This window comes from Anoplolepis gracilipes, chromosome 8 (assembly GCF_047496725.1).
Source record: "Anoplolepis gracilipes chromosome 8, ASM4749672v1, whole genome shotgun sequence".
NCBI classification, from domain to species: Eukaryota; Metazoa; Arthropoda; class Insecta; order Hymenoptera; family Formicidae; genus Anoplolepis; species Anoplolepis gracilipes.
Genome location: NC_132977.1, coordinates 4,625,915 through 4,643,699, shown reverse-complemented (window position 1 = coordinate 4,643,699; position 17,785 = coordinate 4,625,915). Strand labels below are relative to the sequence as shown.

The window sequence follows — 17,785 nt, the reverse complement described above, 5'->3', positions numbered from 1 at the left end:
ATGCGTGCTGCTCTTATTTCATCTCGCCAAAAAGCGAGCAAAAACGTACGGATGAGTCGATTATTATTGGGCAACTTATACTGTAAAGTACGCTTAATAAATAAATAAATATCTGAAACGAATATAAATGAATAAATAAATAAGTAAACTCTCTATGTAATACCCTGATATGAGTTATGTAAATAAATATTGGAGATTATGAACGTTCTTCTTTCTCTCTCTACGTTGCACGATATAAAAAAACAAACGCGTTATATTAAAACATTTATTTTTGACGGACACGTTACTGTGAATTATTCCAAATCGTATGAGAAAACTGAACGCGAACAATTTCTTGAACAATTCGATCTTCAATATAAATATAAATTCGTCAATTCACACGTAATGATGTATTTAAACTGTTGGAAATAAATGAGGCGCCTGTTGTGTTCGCGGAATAAATTGCAAATTTATATTTGTTGTACAATTTGATGTCTTTCCAAGCTTAGAATTATAAATATTTTGGATAGCAATAAAAAAAGTTAAAACGAATTTTTCTTTTCTATACAATTCGACCACTGTCAATTAAACATAATTTAAACGTGACAATTTAAAGCGAAATAGCAAAATATGCGAAATATTTTCGCGTTCCCCTATTCACTAATATCTACTGGAACAGCAATACAGGGTAATCATTTCTAAATCGATCGTAGTTATGCGCTCATTTGTGTAAGTACGGACGGAAATATATAGAGTATTCATTCAGTATTATGACATCTATAGCCGGCTGATTAATGCAATGTCTCGAGAAATAGTCTGTCAAAAATATTATGTATATATATTTTCAACTTTAAATCTGATGTGCACATTGAAATTCCAGTTTCATTTTAGTTCTAGCTGAATAATCGGCGTAAAATACACTGGATTTATTAGCAAATAATTTAATATTGTTTTTGTTTTTAGATTCTTAATGTTTTGAAACTTCATCATTTGTACATACATATCGCGCGTTCCATTCTCCATCTTTTGCATCGCCATTAATGAATATTTTTTGCCGGACGAGTAGCTCTTATACTTAAATTTTTACAATCCTATTGTTCTTCTTGGTTGAGTATTATATTCCCTCGCGAGTTTACCTAGATCGCGCAGATTCATTTGGAGATTGTAGGACTTGCTCAAGTCCTGAGTCCCCATCAGTCTCAAATCTCTCTTTCGACGGCCCAGCATCATCGGTATCATCATTGCCATTGTCGCCGGCAACATACCTGTTGTCGTATATACAGGTAAACATGCAGGATAATTGTAAATTAAATTAAACAAATAGGCAGAGTGTTTCAGCTTTTTCGTAATACTAATTAATGGCAAATTTCGCAAAACAAAGTTAAAAAGTCAGAAAGAAATCTTTTTTAATAATAATGTATCAAATTAAATCAATATAAAGAATAAAATTGATATTTGAGGGCATCTTTTATTATTGTGCCATTTATGCTTGCATGAAATTTGATTAATCAATTTTAAATATTTTTCATTTCAAAGTTATTATAATCTCGTTTTTGTGTTAGTATTTTCATTTCTACGTATTTCTGTAAATTTAAATGTTAAGATCTGAAACAGTATATTAAGAATCCATGATTTAAAGTCGCAAGATATGCATTATGTAAATTTAACTAGAAGGTTACCGTAAACGTAATAAATATAATAAAATTTGATGAAATTTTATGATAATATATAACTTTTGTAAAAATGCACAAGAATAGAAAAATAGAATCTAATTATTTATGGTTACATCGAGAAAATAAAAAAAATATTATTTTAGAGACTAAATTACATTATTATCTTTTACAATTTTACATTAAATATATTTTTCTCTCTCGTTAAATTAATATTATTTAATTGTAATATTTACATATTTACAAAACTCACCTCTTATTAAACGGCAAAGAATTTCAATGCATTGCTATTAGATTTATTACGTCAACTTAAAATATAAATCTGTCATTTGTACATATTTTAATTTGTTACAGCTATTACCTGCTCCGACGGCTGCTAGAACTGCCGAACTTGACGGTTGTCCGCTCAAAGTGTGCCTGATCGGTCTTTTGTTCGGGATATTCGCCTCGGTCGTGAGTTTCCCCATCTCGTACTCCTTGCGACTCTGTTCGACGCTCTTGAACGTCTTCTCGACTTCCAGAAGGCCTCCGTGGGACGTCGTCGTGTTCGTACCGTTGATCGATGGCAACACCGTCAATCTGACCTAGGTAAACGATTTTTCATAAAGCGGCTATCAATACTTTTATTAATAAATCCAAATAATAATGAATATCGTAAAATTTTATTTTAATGAATACTGATCGTCGTTTTCTATAGAATATTAATTAATGTCGGGAAAAAATTAAATTTCCTAATTTTAGAAAATGACTCGATGTGAGATAGAAAGAAACAGGACACACAACATATTTTAATCTAAATTAGAATAAACTGTGTTCCCTCTCTTTGATCATCTAGCCTAACCTGGCGTTTTGAAGTCATCACGGGTAGCAACGCAGGCCTGTTTTGTTTATTAATGTTCGCACGAGTAGTCATGTTGCTCTCCTTGAATGTCTCCGGAATGTTTACTGTATCGATTTTGATTGATCTCTGTCTCGACTTGGAATATCCGCGGTTTGTTGATAGGAGGATCCACTGACCGTCGCCGCTCGCTGGATGATTCGGTGGATGATTATTTACGTACTGATAATGCGAGAAATTTGGTCTCTCGGTGATCAGGCTAGGTCGAGGTCGATCTTGCTCATATTTAGATGGATAATCATGCCATTCGCTCCCGTCTCCCGATTGATCTTTCTCCGTGTACTTATCGATAAGCTGATAAGCCGTCTGAGGCCTGGACCAAGCGTTGGGGAAGTTGGCCGGTCTATTGTCCGTGATGATGTCGCTATTTGGTCGATTATTTTCGTGTTTGTTCCAGTACGGTTTTTCCACTGGCCATTTTTGTGCCATGTCGTCGAAGGGATAAGGAGGTCGGGAAATCGGTTTCTGATATGAGTTCTCGTTGTTATCGGGCCAATTCGGCTTCGACTTGTCGTACCTAAAGATTCGATTATTTATTAGAAGTTATTCTTAGTCGGAAAGTATTTCCGATATAACGCAAAAAGTAAATATTATTTATAGTAATATTATTTAAGTAAATGTCGTCTAACAAAATTATTAAATATTTTTTATTACTTATTTTGTGATTATTATTTTTTATAATTTGTTAAAAATTAATCTAATTAATTAATTTTCTTTTTGCATAAGTTTCTGCGTAAATAAGAATTAAAGCAAAATAAAAAGATCCACAAGCCTTTTCTGGATATATTGTTGAATGAGTTATCGGTAGACTTTGTGTAAACTCACGAGAAAGAAAATTTCAATTGAACGCTAATAGGACGTAAATATCTCTCGTAATGAGCACGAAACCTATTTTCTAACTTGTATATAGCATCGCATAGTGAAAGGAAAATTGACGGTTGCGGTACTTACCACGGTTTGTTGTTTTCATAAGTGGGTCTGATGGTATAGTCGCTGGCCCATGGTTTCATGCTCGGTTTATCCCACGGCTTTATCTCTGGCCAAGGTCGTTGCGTGCTAGGATTAGCCTGCCACTTGGAAATTTTGCTCTTAGACCACGGAATTGCTTCTAGCGTCACCCAGCCGTTCCTGTCCTCGTAAGTATTTGTACCGTAATATTTGTTCCTCTTCAAGGTGTCGTTTAGTGCCTCGCTTAACTAAGAGCCAGGAGAGACAACCGGAAATTCATTAACGTATTTACGCAATGATAAATTACATAACACACATTAAAAATATACAGAGAATATATGTATACACATTATTTTTTTGTACTATTTTCTCAGGTAACATATTCTAAAAAAATATTCATTATGATGGAATTAGAATATTATTATTATCTCTATTTTAATAAACTGTTTTTTTTTAAACATTTTTTAATTTTAATTTTAAGCTTTTGTAAAAAAAAAAAATAAGATACATATTATATATTATTATTTTAATTTAGAACTTATATTTTTTTCTTACCGAATCATTATCTGTCAAAGTAGCATTTGAATTCTGATCAAATTTATCGTTCTGTTCACGAGTGGTTGTGGTTTCGGTGGTTTCATTGTCGATTTCGAGGACAAGCGGCTCCGCAGGTGGTTTTATGATTCTGAAAGGATACTTGAAGCTCTTTTCGGTAGTGCTCTTTATCTTGTTCGCGTAATCTTCGAGAAATTTGTTGAGCACATCTGGATTGAAAGTCGATGTATCGACAAAGGAATTTCTCCGATTATACTGATCGTCCGATATTTCTTTGGTCATCCTCTCGTCCTCGACTTGATGTTCGTTTCCCGCATTATCGTACAACGAATTTGGCGTGATCGCTATCGGGTCCTGAAGAATCCGCAGATTGTCGGCCTTTGTTTTAAACATTTCGGATGCATTCGTCCTCATTTTTACAAAGTATCTCGTGTCGCATTGCGATCCATCTAACGTCAAAATCGTTAGGAGCAGATAAAGCGCTCCTCTCGGCATCATCTCTAAAACACGAAGATTTTTTATTTTGCATACAGAATTTTATTAATAAAGTTTTCGTCTTTATTAACTATCCTAACTATAATCATTTTTTCTAATTTTATTTGCGTTTATGCAGTTTGCAAGATCTCTTCTTTTATTAAAAAGAGAAATGGTGTATATATATATATATATATATATATATATATATATATATATATATATATATCACATGTAATGAATATTAATAATTAGAAAAATTAGAGAAGGATGTTTGTATAAAAAAGGGGACATCAGAAAAAATGTCTGACAATTTTAGAAATGAAAAGACTAATAGAGGGACGAAACCACAATGATTTAGTCGAACTGGATTGCTAAAGAAATGGTTGGAAAATTGCAATTTTTCGAAATCACTGTCATTCTCCGACTCGAAATGCTCCACTCCGTTATTCTTCGCACATCATCTACTCGATTTAATTCGATTATATCGTGATAAGAGTCGAGAAAAGATAATCCGCGTTCACAGACCGAAGGACAACAATAATCCATGTCGCACTGACCGTGTCGATATTAGTCGTCCGAGTCGTCTTTAATTACATGAACAACGAGGCTCGCGCCGCTTGTCGCTTCCGGAGACCCGTTACAGGAACCAACCGCGCCGGCAACAACGACAACAATAAACAACGACGACAGAATGCGGACGGAAAAGCGGAAGTGTGGAGTACAGCGCGGCCTCGACTCCTCAAGGTCCGAGATGGCTCTGTTGCCGAGACGTTGCCCTCGTTTGCTTTTAATCCAGATCCCCACTTGGTCGGTGCTTGGTCCATTTTGCATCTTCCTCCGATCTTCGCGGCCTGCCGTTGTGCACTGTTCCTTGCTTCTCGACTTGGTCAACTCGGAGAACGGGCGCCGTATTGTCTCTCCTTTCCTCCTGCGTGGAAACTCTCCCTCTTTTTCTCCGTCGAGGCGGTTTCTTTCTCTCTCTCTCTCTCTCTCTCGTTCAGAATGGTTCCCCAGAGGTCTTTCTTCTTGGAATACAATGGACACAATAGAAGGCGAGGTCACTCGCCAGTTACGATCGATGATCGATGAGCCCATCAGTGGTCTCCGACAAGTGAATGATGCCTATATTTTTGTGCGAGGTACTGTTGGTTGTTATACGGTACCAAGATAGCGGTTTCTAAAGTGTTCGCTTTTCTAAGCCTCGTACAGATATCCAAGTAGATGCGAAATATTTCATATTTTTAAAAGATTTATTTCTTTATTTTGGAATATTTTACCTCCCTCTAAGAATTTTTGTAGAAGTGACAAGTATCGAATGACTGGAATAAAATCATTATTTTATTGGAGAAGGAAAGTCCTTTCAATCGAGATTGTAATATCTTTCTAATGCTGTTTATATTTCAAATATTGTGATATGCTTAGATGTTAAACTATTTTTTATTTAGTTGTATGTGAGATCTTTTTTAGAGCTATTATGACATATTACGTATATTGAATTTTTATCGCAAAGATAAACTAATAGTCGTTACCTATGTAGTAATTTTTTGAGAGTAATTTTCCCTTTGAGCTAAATATATATTGCACTCGTAACAATTAATATATTGAAATATTGATATAATTAAAAACATTACACACACACACACACACACACACACACACACACACACACACACACATACATTTAATATTCTAAAAATATAGTTTTGAAATTAAATTAAAAATTTATTTTAGTCAAAGATAAACTTCCCATGTTTTCTTTTATATCGAAACACTTCTATTACTATTATAAACAAATTCCGTCGATCGATTCGCTCGTACGCTAAAACAATCACTTCGACAAGTTATTTACAATGCGCTTTCTCACTTATCGGCATCTCTAATCAGGCACACTTACAACATCGCAAAAATCTAGCCTGTAATTCAAAACACTGAATGCATTCAAACGAGACGAAACAATCGTGTTTTTCATCATTCTTCGATCTCGCGACAGTTTAATCATCGCCATCGGGATTATTTTTGTCGCCTCGATAGCGCAAACGATTATCAAGAAGATAAAGAAGATATAATGGATAAATCGAAATTGACAGAGAAAATCAAGTAAATCATCAATAGTTTTCATAGTATTGGTCATTGATTGACGTCCTCTCTCTCTCTCTAACGTCTGCAGGCGACGAAGGAAAGCGATAGAATGATAAGAAACAGACCTAGACCGCTCGTCACGCGCTAATTACAACACGCTCGTGACAATCAGCCTGGGTGACGCACGACGGGCGAGTCGCATCCGTCGTTCGATCACGGTCCGACTGGCCGGCTCCGGATGGGTGACAATGTCATTTTCACGCGGATTTTACGTTTTGTCAAAATGCTACTTTCACCGTTTAAACATGGCAGGAATTGACGTTCCGTGGCGATAGCGACGAGCTGTGCTCTCTCTTCTGGTCGCGGCCTCCTCTAGGCGCGGCCTTAAAGTAGTTTCGGTTGCCTTAGGTCTTAGATAGATCGGAGTACCGGGAGGAATTTTTGGATTGTATTAGTCCTTTCGAGACAGATTTTTCTTATTTGTTAATTGTTATAAAGACTCACAAACAGAATTGTGAATAAAGTATTAAAAGATATATTTTTCACTTTCTCGCTTTATAGCTTTTTTGACATGTTTATAATTTCACGTGAATTTCTTTCCCTTTTATTTATTATAAAAACGATGGTTAAAAATAATATAATTAATATTGATAGGCCATCAATTTTACTATAAATTATAGATTTTTCTATTTTCTGATTCTAATGAAATTATTTCATGATTATTTATGTATTTCCCACAATTAATTACAATATGCATATATACTGCAATATACATTTTTGAGTGAAGATAATATATCATATTATTATAATTAAAAGTTTTTTATGAGGAATATACAGATTTTAGTGTTACTATTAATTATTGAATAAGTCTAACAATTCTATAAATTCAATAATATCTTTTGACAGATAACACGTATAACATACATCAACATTTATCGTGATTAAAAGAACGAAGAGAGAAATATTTACTTAATATATTATTTATTCGCACTCTTGATTACATATTGAATTAAATGCACGAGTACCGTAATCCTAGAGGAAGTGGAATCGAATGACCGCACAATTAAGGACATCGTAAAGGACAAAGAAGGCCGTCGTTGATTTTCATGCTTCGACAAATTGTCGATTTGGCCTTGTTCGATGCAGATGCGTCGAAGACAGGATCGGGGATCGGACGAACAAACGTAGAATCGGTCGTTTACCGATTTTTGCGCTTTCGCGGCCCAGAAACCTCCGTCGTTTTTATTCCTCGTGTCCCCTTCCCCTTCTTTCCGCCCCCTCCCTTACCCCTTTCTCGTTTATGACGATTCTTGGTCGTCGCGCGAGTGAAATTCATCTTAACAGTTTCCGTTTTACGAGCAGCTTCCGATTCTTCTGCCGGATTTTCACCGATCTAGGATTTTTTGCCGACCCAGAAACAGACGATTTCATTTCCCGTTTCTATCAGCGGTTACGCGTTTCCTTCTATTTCCACAGTGCATTATCGCTCTCTTATCATTTCAGAAGAAAATTGACAAAACGTGTCTACGTTGTATGATACTTTAAGCAATTTTTATTATTTTTTTTTTTTTTTTAAAGTTTGTTATCAATTTAAAATATTTGTGTGTATTTAATTAATTTTTGCAAAAAAATATATGTTTTTTGAAATATTTGACAGTAAATAATTCGTGGTTTCATTTAACAGCTGATAGATAATGGCAAATCGTTTTTTTATGTTACAGGATACGAATAATCACACAAAACAGAGTTTGTCTCTTTTCTTACGATGTAGATAAAATCGTGCATTTTCGAAATTACAGAGGCGTGCGATAGATTTTTCTTACTTTTAATTCCGGTTACGGCGTGGTTAGCGTGGCCTACTCAAAACCGGAATTGGGTCGGTTTAGACGTAGCTAACCGCGAAAACGACTACGATGATGATGGAAAAAAGGAAGAATAGTTCGTGTGAATGTGCAAACGTCTACTTTCATTGTCGGTCATACCAGAGGGAGAGTCGCGATGGCGAGAACGATATGGAAAGAAGTGGAAGGGGGTGAAAAGGGTACTTAGATGAAATCTAGCCTAGATGTTGAAAATTTGTGCGATAACAAAGTTTCAAGAAAAGCAGACATATAATTCACAGAGAAGATGACACGAATTCTAAATTGATATACAAATATAATTGTAATGAATAAAATGTTTACTTACAAAAAAATTATAAACAAAAGCAACAAGCTATATTATCGAAATTATTACTTTCATTAAATTTTTCCTGTATTTAAATTCGCTTTTTTGTTTTTTCTTTCATCGATAACGATCGCTTTTATTTTTAGTAAGTCTTCGATAATTGATAGATCATAGATTAAAATTTCTATTTTATATGAATCTGAAGCAAGTACAAAAAATGTTTAAAAGAAGTAACAAAAGGAGTGTAGAAAAGTTGTCTCTTTCTCTGAAAAACAAGTTCTAAGACACATCTAAGATGTATCGCGTTTATATATAGAACATATTGAAATGACCTCGCCGTGAAACAGGGTCAGACTCTCACCGCTCGGCGATAAAACTTGGCTTAGAAAGTCTTTTCACCCCTTCCGCTCATTACACTTGTACTCGGCGAGTATCTCTAAAGCAAGGAATGTCTTCTATCTTAATTACGCAATTTAGCAATCCATTAAACGTTTCACTTGCTTTCATTCGCTCTGAATCTTTTTTTATAAAATCGTAAAAAAGTAGCATATATATCTCTCAATAAAATTTAGTTTTTCAATAAATAATTTGTTGTGTTTGTTGCTTTTTTCTACAATCTTAATATTTAATAAAATAAATCAGAGATTTTAATTTAATTTCGCGATTGTAATCAATCTATAACCATTTTTTTTTTCTTATATATGAATGATATTGATAAATATAAAAATTGAAACACACACACATACACACACATGCAAACTATATTAATAATAAATATATTATTAATACATTTTTCTCTTTGATTAATAATTAATTTAATGTAAAATTATTTAAAAAAATATCTATCTGTCTCATCGCCGTTACAATGTATGTACATTTACGGCACGATGCACCATCGTGTACCATCATGAAATCTGCTGGAACTAAACATCGCAACACTTACTTTGTCAACGACAATTGGAGTACGGACAATAAAGGCATACTGTTCCCACATTCACGCTTTTTAGCGCTCGCATTAAGGTAACTCTTGCCTTCGTGAGTTAAAGTCACAGTATATCGTACTGAATCCTTCAGTTGCGGGTTCCTCGCAATGGAAACAGCTGTCTTGAATAGTCGCTCGTCATCGCCACTCCATTTGCACTGACCGTTGACTTAATCGACAAACATGCGGTTACATAAGATCTCCGAACGTCATTTGCTTCCGCTTCATTTTTTGCTCCTCGTGTTTGCATGCGCGTGGACCGTTGAAGTATCTGAAGTAATATGCGAAAAAGTTTCTTGTAAGGAAACTACTTCCCGAGGGGATCGATATTCGGCTCAGGAAACAACGACGCTTGCACCAGTCGTCAATAATAGTCAGAAATTAACATCGTCAGTCGCCTTCGAAACTCTTCCTCGAAACAGTTCCAACGTCTTCAGACCCAGTATACACTTAGGCGAGATCGAGCAGCCAATTTCGAAAAATCGAAAGAATCCCTTTAACAATGTGCAGCACGTGAAATTTGAAAACAATATTCATCTAGACGCACAGCACAAGCGATCCCAGGATGTCCTGCAGAATGCATATCAAGATGTCTCCAGTTTAATGGACGAAGCGACGCGATCGAGCAGAATTAAATTCCAGGACGATATTCAAATGCCAACGAGTATTCATCATCCCTTCAACGATCAGCAAACGGTTACAGAGATGAATCTTTCAGAGCCGCCGCTCGAGCAGGCCACTATCGGACACATGTTCCTCGATCACACGTTTTTCCAAAACGCCTTGAAGAAGCCGCAGGATACATCGGCGATTTTGGGCAAAACAATAATGGATCATGGATCGACCGGTGCTTACTTCGATCTCTCGAGACCTCCTCCGTATGTTATCAATTATTACTCCAGTCAAAATCAGAACCCTCATCAGCCGATGCAAGAGACCACATTGGAGATGATAAAAAAGCCCGAGAATAACGGCGTCTTGGTTGTTCAGCAGTCCACTTACACGAGGAAGCGCAAATTCCCGTACACGTTTTATCAACCGGGCGACGAGTATCACGATGTACAATACGTGGAAGAGCCACACTCGGCGATGACTTATCCGCAAATGAGAAGGTGGATTTTTTTAACGCAACAGTTAAATAAATAGAATATTTTAATTTATTTTTTAATTATAGCTTCCGCATAAGATGAAATTCTAAATATTCTAAAACGAAAATATATCCATTCCACAGTATGTCTCCCTGGAAGAAGATCATTCACCTGATCGGTACTTTTCTGCCACTGGGTCTGCTGTTGGCGCTAACGCCCAAGGTTGTGCGCATCAACAACAATACGACAACGTGAGTCGCTTTTTGTTGCATCTCTACTCGCTGATATTTTTCAATCAAGAACAAATTTCGTTCCAGCCAACCGAGTATCGTTCTCTCGAAACTACGGGTCGCCGACCTGCCGATCGAGCACAAGCAGGCACGCTCGGTCGAGGAACAATCGGCGGTCGTCTGTGAAGATCGATCCATCTGCGAATTGATCCTGGCTGGCGGTGAACCGCAATCCAACATTCTGCAGAATATCCTGTGGAATTTGGCTACTAGGTAACTAACGCACATCAGTTCCATATCGCTTTCTGATTAATATATTTGTAAAATAATATAAAATCAAAATTAAATTTGTTTCTCTTTTTATATGTTAACAGAACTGAGGATGACGTCGCAAAAAGCAATGGTCTTCGTGAGATATTTGCCGCCGTAAAAAAGAAGGATTGTACGACCATCGATTGTTAATGACCGTCTAGGAAGCCTGCAAAACCACTTATAGCCACACGCAATCAATTTCGTACTCGTTGATTTGTGGCGTTAATACATATTTACACATTATGCAAATTCGTGATTTTATGCATGAAATAGCAAGAGTACAAAAAACACAATAATTATGCCGATCATCACATATATGTGTAATGACCGTAGTAATAATATATCAATTACATATATTAGATAATTAAATAATTGGATACTTAAATAAGAGAGATATCGCAATATATTAAAAATTAGTTATACGTCATTTACCTAGAAAATTATATTCAAAAAATTTAACGCCCTTCTTTGTCTAATTATTCCTTGATCTAATTTTGTGCATGAAACGCATTCTGTTATTTAGTAATTCTTAATAAAAAATACGACATAAGTGAGAACGATGATTTTTATATTACGCGTATATCGCAACGCTTAATGATTTATCGTATCTTTATATGCGTTAAGCAAACAACAAGACGCGAAAGTTGCCGTAAAAAATAAGGAAAATGAGGATAAAAACTGGATTTTTTTAAGAATGAAATACCGAGATGAGGGAGTGGGAGATATGTTATTCGGAAATTCGTTCCGCCTGTGCATTCGTGCCGACCTCGTCCTCGCAAGTGAAAGTAGTCAGTTTATAAGTAGGTCGGCGTTATTCTACGGCAAACGCGCGGTCGGAGGATTTATGGATGCACAACGGACTTTCCGACGACGGGCAAGCAGCTGACCAATTATCGCACGCACGCCGCACACACGTTACACGCGCCGACAATAATTACACGCGGTCAAACCGAGGCGACGAGGCGCACCGCAATTTTTAATTAACCAGGTGCCGGCGAAGTAAAATGGATAATTTGGCGGCTAAATGTAACGACGCTAAATGTAGCAGGTAATATGTAACGATGACTAAATGTAATATGTAATAGCTGGACGTAATATTCTGTATGGTATTCTGTCTCTCTCTCTTTCATCTACTCTTTTCACATTTATATTTCAAATTTTATTTTAAAAAAATTATATTTTTTTTCTCTCTCTTTTTTTATTTAGAATTTATTTTTCTAATTGAAATATTTATAGCGACATAAACAGTAATTCAAAAAAAAGCAAATAAGAGTTTTCTGTTGAAATAAATTTTAGAAAAAAGTGAAAAAAATCAAATTTTATGTATAATTGTACAAAATGTAAAAGTGTTTTACTTTGTAGGATATTTGTATAAATTTAATTTTGTTAGAAAAAAAAAATTGAATTTCAAATATTAAATATCAATTTATATTATAATTATATTATAAATATTAAATTAAATATCAATTATTGTTATTTTAAAATAAGCTATCTCAATTTTGCTTCAAAACTTTTGATTTTTTTATATAATACTAATAATTGAAAGTTGTAATAAATATGATAACTTTTTCTAATATTTTTACTGAAAAAGCAATAACAATAAATTGATAGAATTTATCACGAATCTATCACGAAAATATTATAGCAAAAATAGAAAACTTTACGAGATTATTACTTTTCTCTCTCCACATTTAATTATTAAAGAATATATACTATTTGGTTTTATTAATGTGCTATAAATATAATATAAAATTTAATTATTATACGCGCAAAATGATATATTGTAACATTTAATTATGATTAACATGAAAGTATTGTATTTCTTAAGCGGACTTTCTATATGATAGTAATACATTTTTTAGAAATTGTTTTTTACGCGTAGGGCTTTTATTTCTTGTTAATTATCATTATTATTTAATTATTCATATTCCTTAAAAAATGTATACTGTAATCTGTAATCGATGACACTTGTAAATGATGTAGTATCTATAGTAGCGTAAAACGACAATAACAAAATGAATTATGAATCATTGCCTTATGTCGATGTCATCATTTGTAGCGAAAATCTGTTTACAATATCAGCATATGCGAAGCAATAAAAAGATAATTGCCAATTAAGAAAAACAAGTGTAATAAAGACGAATGCTGGAGTTGGATTTCGGGTCGTGGAGAATCGTCAATTCTCCATTTTCACTTCAGGAATGCAAGAAAGCCGAGTCGCGTTGATAACCAGTCGGTCCAGTCAAATCAATTAATGACATCCTCTCTGAATATCGTGAGAATATCATACTCAGAAATCTGAACTTAACATAATGAGATACCTCTTGCGTACAATTACCTACATGAACATCTCTTTTTTGCATTCATTATAATATTTGTATAAATTTATTTAATTTGCGCATTAAGCAAATTTTCTAGATTTGAGAAACAAGTAAGTATTTGTCAAAAAAATATTTATATAAATTATAATTATATTTATATAAATATAAATATTGTTTATATTTATAAATGTAAATCTATTACTTTATTACAATATATTCTTTATAATGATCTCTCTCTTCCTCTGCAAAGATAAAATATATCTTAAAATTTTTTACATTATAATACACTTATATACCTACTTATAAAAATTATAGTAGATGTCTCAATTTAATTCTCTCGCTGAATTAGAAGCAGTATTATTACGAGTTTAACAACTTATTTAAGACTATATTTTATTCCGCGCGTCTAATTCTGGATAATATCATTCATTATATCACATTTATCACTATTATCATCACACCTTTTTTTATCGAAAAATCGAGATCCCAAGAGTGAAACGTCTTCGCACGTTAGGCAAAATTCGGTAATATTTTTTACGGACATTAAATTGTCTTCGGACAGACTTGAGAATTTCAAGGACAATTAACGAGTTTTAGCGGAAATTGATGAGTCTCGCTCTTCCTGAGATACTCGAAAGTCGACAGGTAGTCATATTACCAATAACAACATATCATTACCAAAAGTGAGCCATCTTTTTCGCTGATTGTTATACTTGTGAGCAGGTCGCGAGTGATCAAGTATAGTTTCAAGCCTAGTTGAGCAACGAGATCATTTCGTAAAACGCTCGAAAGAGCAAACTTTTTGCGACAAATTATTTCACGATGTCTTTTTTCGACATTTATTACGTTCCGAGAAATTGTGTTAAAGGGGCACGACGCCTCTGTAAGGCACAATGGAGAGGCGAGAACTCTGCGTTCTGGAAAATAAACAGGAGGATAAACAAATATAGAGATTTTCTCCTGCATCCGTCAACAAGCTTCCTTTTAACGGTATTATGTGCGTAAAAAAAAAAGAAAAAAAAAAAAACTTTCACCGTTTCTTCTCACGTCCTGTATACTTTTTTAATCTTCATTAAGATTCGCTTAAAAAAATTAGAGATTCGTTTAATGTATCTCGAGGTGGAAAATGTGTAACAGCTCTACTGACAGATCACACAAACATTGAACCATTTAAACTTAATAACGTCTCTATAATCCATTTTCTCTCGGCGGTCTGACGCGAGAATTTCGTGCTATTTCTATCCGCGAATTCCAGACAACGCGAGCGAAGACGCATCTCTCTTCGTAGAGAGATTGCGCTAAATAATTAAATCATACAGTCGACGAGAATAATTGTGTCGTCGCGCAGCGACGGTCTCGACCGTAATTATGTGACAACGATTTGTCATGCTTAATGCAAGCGCATTTCCGTTTACAAAGTATTCCGGCAGGTCAGCTAAGAAAGCGATATACATATCTCTTTGTTAAAAACTTCTAATTTTATCTTCAAAGGAAAATCAATAATTAAATTCAATCAGTAATTTAATTCATAGAAAAAATTAATAAATTAGTTGAGAAAACTTTAAAAATTTGTTCAACTTAACTGATATCTTAATTCTACATTCGTGATAGAATATATGTATTTATTGCGTGACTTTAATTCGTTAGAACTTTTTGATTGTTAACATTAAGTAGCCAGTCTCGATTTCACTTTTGCAAAATACTATAGTACTAACACATTATCTGATATTATTGTATACATTTTCTGTCATATTCTCAAATTCAGCTTTCACGGTTTTACATTTAAACTCATTCACTCTGCGACATTGCGACTTTGTGAATAGAAGATAAAATATTATACAATATGCCATCGTGAAAATGATCGTAAACAATTTTTGTCTTCTTCGTTGCGTTAAACGCATAGTCAAAACGACAATAGATTTAACGCTCGATGCGTAGAACTTTTTTAATATCGCAAATTTCACCACGGCGGAAGTAATGCGGCTGTGAAAGCGCACATCGCAATGTATGCGTATGGCGAGCTGATTTGAATTGTACATAAAGATTGATGATTCTTGATTTAAAGCCACTTAAATTTTTTCTGTAAACTGTATGACTGACTCGATTTTTACATGCGAAGAGAAAATGTCTTTCAACTCTTTTAAAAATTGATTTGTTTCAGATTTAAGAAATTAGAATCTTCATCAAATATAAAAGAAAAATATTTTTCTTTTATCATTAATGTATGTTATTAGATAGTCATCAGATATTGCTAATGACTGTATCGATTTTTATATACAAAGAGGAAATGTCTTCCAACCATTTTAAAAATGGATTTTTTTCAGATTTAAAAGATTAGAATCTTTATTAAATATGAAATAAAAATATTTTTCCTTTATCATTAATGTATGTTATTAGATAGTCATCAGATATTGTTAATAATTGTATGACTGATTCGATTTTTATATACAAAGAGGAAATGTCTTCCAACCATTTTAAAAATGGATTTTTTTCAGATTTAAAGATTAGAATCTTCATTAAATATAAAAGAAAAATATTTTTTCTTCAACATTAATGTATGTTATTAGATAGTCATCAGATATTGCTAATAATAGATGATACGTAGGTGATATGTAGGATGTCCGCGACGGCGATGCGTGGATTCGTCTTCGAGATGTGTCAAGGAAAACGAGTATGTTCGGAGATGCTGAAAAATATTGAAAAACGTCGCGAACGAAGGCCTTCATGTGCATTGTGCATTAGGACACGTATGTAAATAATACCAACGTGATCGTAATGCCAAATGATTTCACCAAATGCGAACACAACGTGATACTTCGAGGACGCGGGAGTTAAAGAAACATCTGTAAGATACGTTCTGACCGATGAGTTGCAGAGAAACGAATGTCCGTTATTTAATCAAATATTTTATTGTGCAGGAAATAATTAACTGTAAGGGGGTTCTTAAAGCAGCTCAATTTTCTTTTTAACGAAATTTTATTCTCAATAGAATTAAAGGATCTGAATGTAATTTTCATTTGTGTGTATTAATTTTTTCAATTTCATAATAATAAATTTTATTTTTTTAAAAACACACACAAATATATTTATCTACATATTTTTATCAAAAGATTTTATTTTTTTTATATGTAAATATATTATATTGTATAATTACTTAAACAAATTGTTGTCTAATATAAAATTGTTGTTTAATATAAAATTATCAGTCAAATATTACTTTGAAATAATAGATTATAAATGCTACATCAATATTTTTTTACAGTTGTAAATTTTTATTGACTTCTTTAGAATAAACTTCATTAGAATATTTGCACTGTTTAAAAATTTGAAATTATCCAGAGGAAAGAATTTTTCTTATGTTTTTTATTATATTTTGTTGAAGTTATATTATCTTAAAAAAAAAAACAGCTTAATTTTTTTCACTAATATATGTTTTGAGGACATATTGAAATTCATCGAAATCCAAGAAGAAGGATACGAATTATGAAAATTTTGCCAATTTATTAAATGACTAATCTTTTAAAATTAAAATTATTAATAAATTTTAATAAATGCCAAATAATTAATTAGATACGTCAAATTTTGTAGATAAGTATTTTCGAATATTTCATAAAGTTGCCTTCTGTCTTATAACGTTGCCAAATTTTATAAAGTTATTTACATATATCAATTTTTTATTATTAATTTCTTGTTGCAGTTATAAAAATCTCTGTTATTATCTCTATATTTTGGTATATATAAAAATCTTATTATTGTACATATTATCTCTCTCTATTATTTAAAATAATTTTTTTACTCTTCTATATCACATACTTATGATTTTCATCTCATTATTGTTATTGTTATATATGACATAATATAATATATATTATCAATTTTATTAATTTAAAAAATTTCAAACTTAATTTAAAAAATCATATAAATAGAATTTAATTAAATACAACTCATTTTGTTCATATTAGATTGTTGTCTGTTAATTCTGTGGAACTGTCAATAATAGTTTTATAAACATACAAAGAGCTCTTGGTAATGCGTGAAACAGAATTTTAAAGGAGTTAATTAGCGGCGCCGGTAGCTGAC

The 17,785-nt window shown here is 33.3% G+C and overlaps 2 protein-coding genes across 4 annotated transcripts in view; one reads left to right on the top strand and one right to left on the bottom strand.

The window, feature by feature from the left end:
* Positions 1 to 1,062: 1,062 nt before the first annotated feature.
* The window catches only part of LOC140668636 (uncharacterized), a 123,776-nt gene continuing 107,053 nt past the window's right edge, over positions 1,063 to 17,785 (bottom strand). The window contains exons 1-6 of one of the 3 annotated variants that reach the window (XM_072897832.1): positions 5,085 to 5,401; positions 4,051 to 4,550; positions 3,499 to 3,743; positions 2,491 to 3,064; positions 2,011 to 2,233; positions 1,063 to 1,244 (exon numbers count right to left, since the gene is read on the bottom strand). In XM_072897832.1, the coding sequence (XP_072753933.1) occupies positions 1,063 to 1,244; positions 2,011 to 2,233; positions 2,491 to 3,064; positions 3,499 to 3,743; positions 4,051 to 4,548 (1,722 nt within the window). In that variant the 5' untranslated portion in view covers positions 4,549 to 4,550; positions 5,085 to 5,401. Of the gene's footprint in view, positions 1,245 to 2,010; positions 2,234 to 2,490; positions 3,065 to 3,498; positions 3,744 to 4,050; positions 4,551 to 5,084; positions 5,407 to 17,785 lie in introns of those variants that run through there. The other 2 variants (XM_072897834.1, XM_072897833.1) reach the window with 2 other exon arrangements.
* On the top strand, positions 9,710 to 12,610 carry LOC140668638 (uncharacterized). The gene is made up of 4 exons (XM_072897836.1): positions 9,710 to 10,866; positions 10,986 to 11,093; positions 11,160 to 11,345; positions 11,447 to 12,610. Exons 1-4 carry the CDS (start codon positions 9,938 to 9,940, stop codon positions 11,532 to 11,534), a joined length of 1,311 nt encoding a protein of 436 aa, XP_072753937.1. The 5' UTR covers positions 9,710 to 9,937; the 3' UTR covers positions 11,535 to 12,610.

Bases quoted from the DNA above. Each gene is read 5' to 3' on its own strand.
- LOC140668638 (XM_072897836.1), top strand. From the start codon at position 9,938: ATGCGGTTACATAAGATCTCCGAACGTCATTTGCTTCCGCTTCATTTT. The intron at 10,867-10,985 runs GTGGATTTTTTT...TCCATTCCACAG, and splicing joins ACTTATCCGCAAATGAGAAG to TATGTCTCCCTGGAAGAAGA. The intron at 11,094-11,159 runs GTGAGTCGCTTT...ATTTCGTTCCAG, and splicing joins ATCAACAACAATACGACAAC to CCAACCGAGTATCGTTCTCT.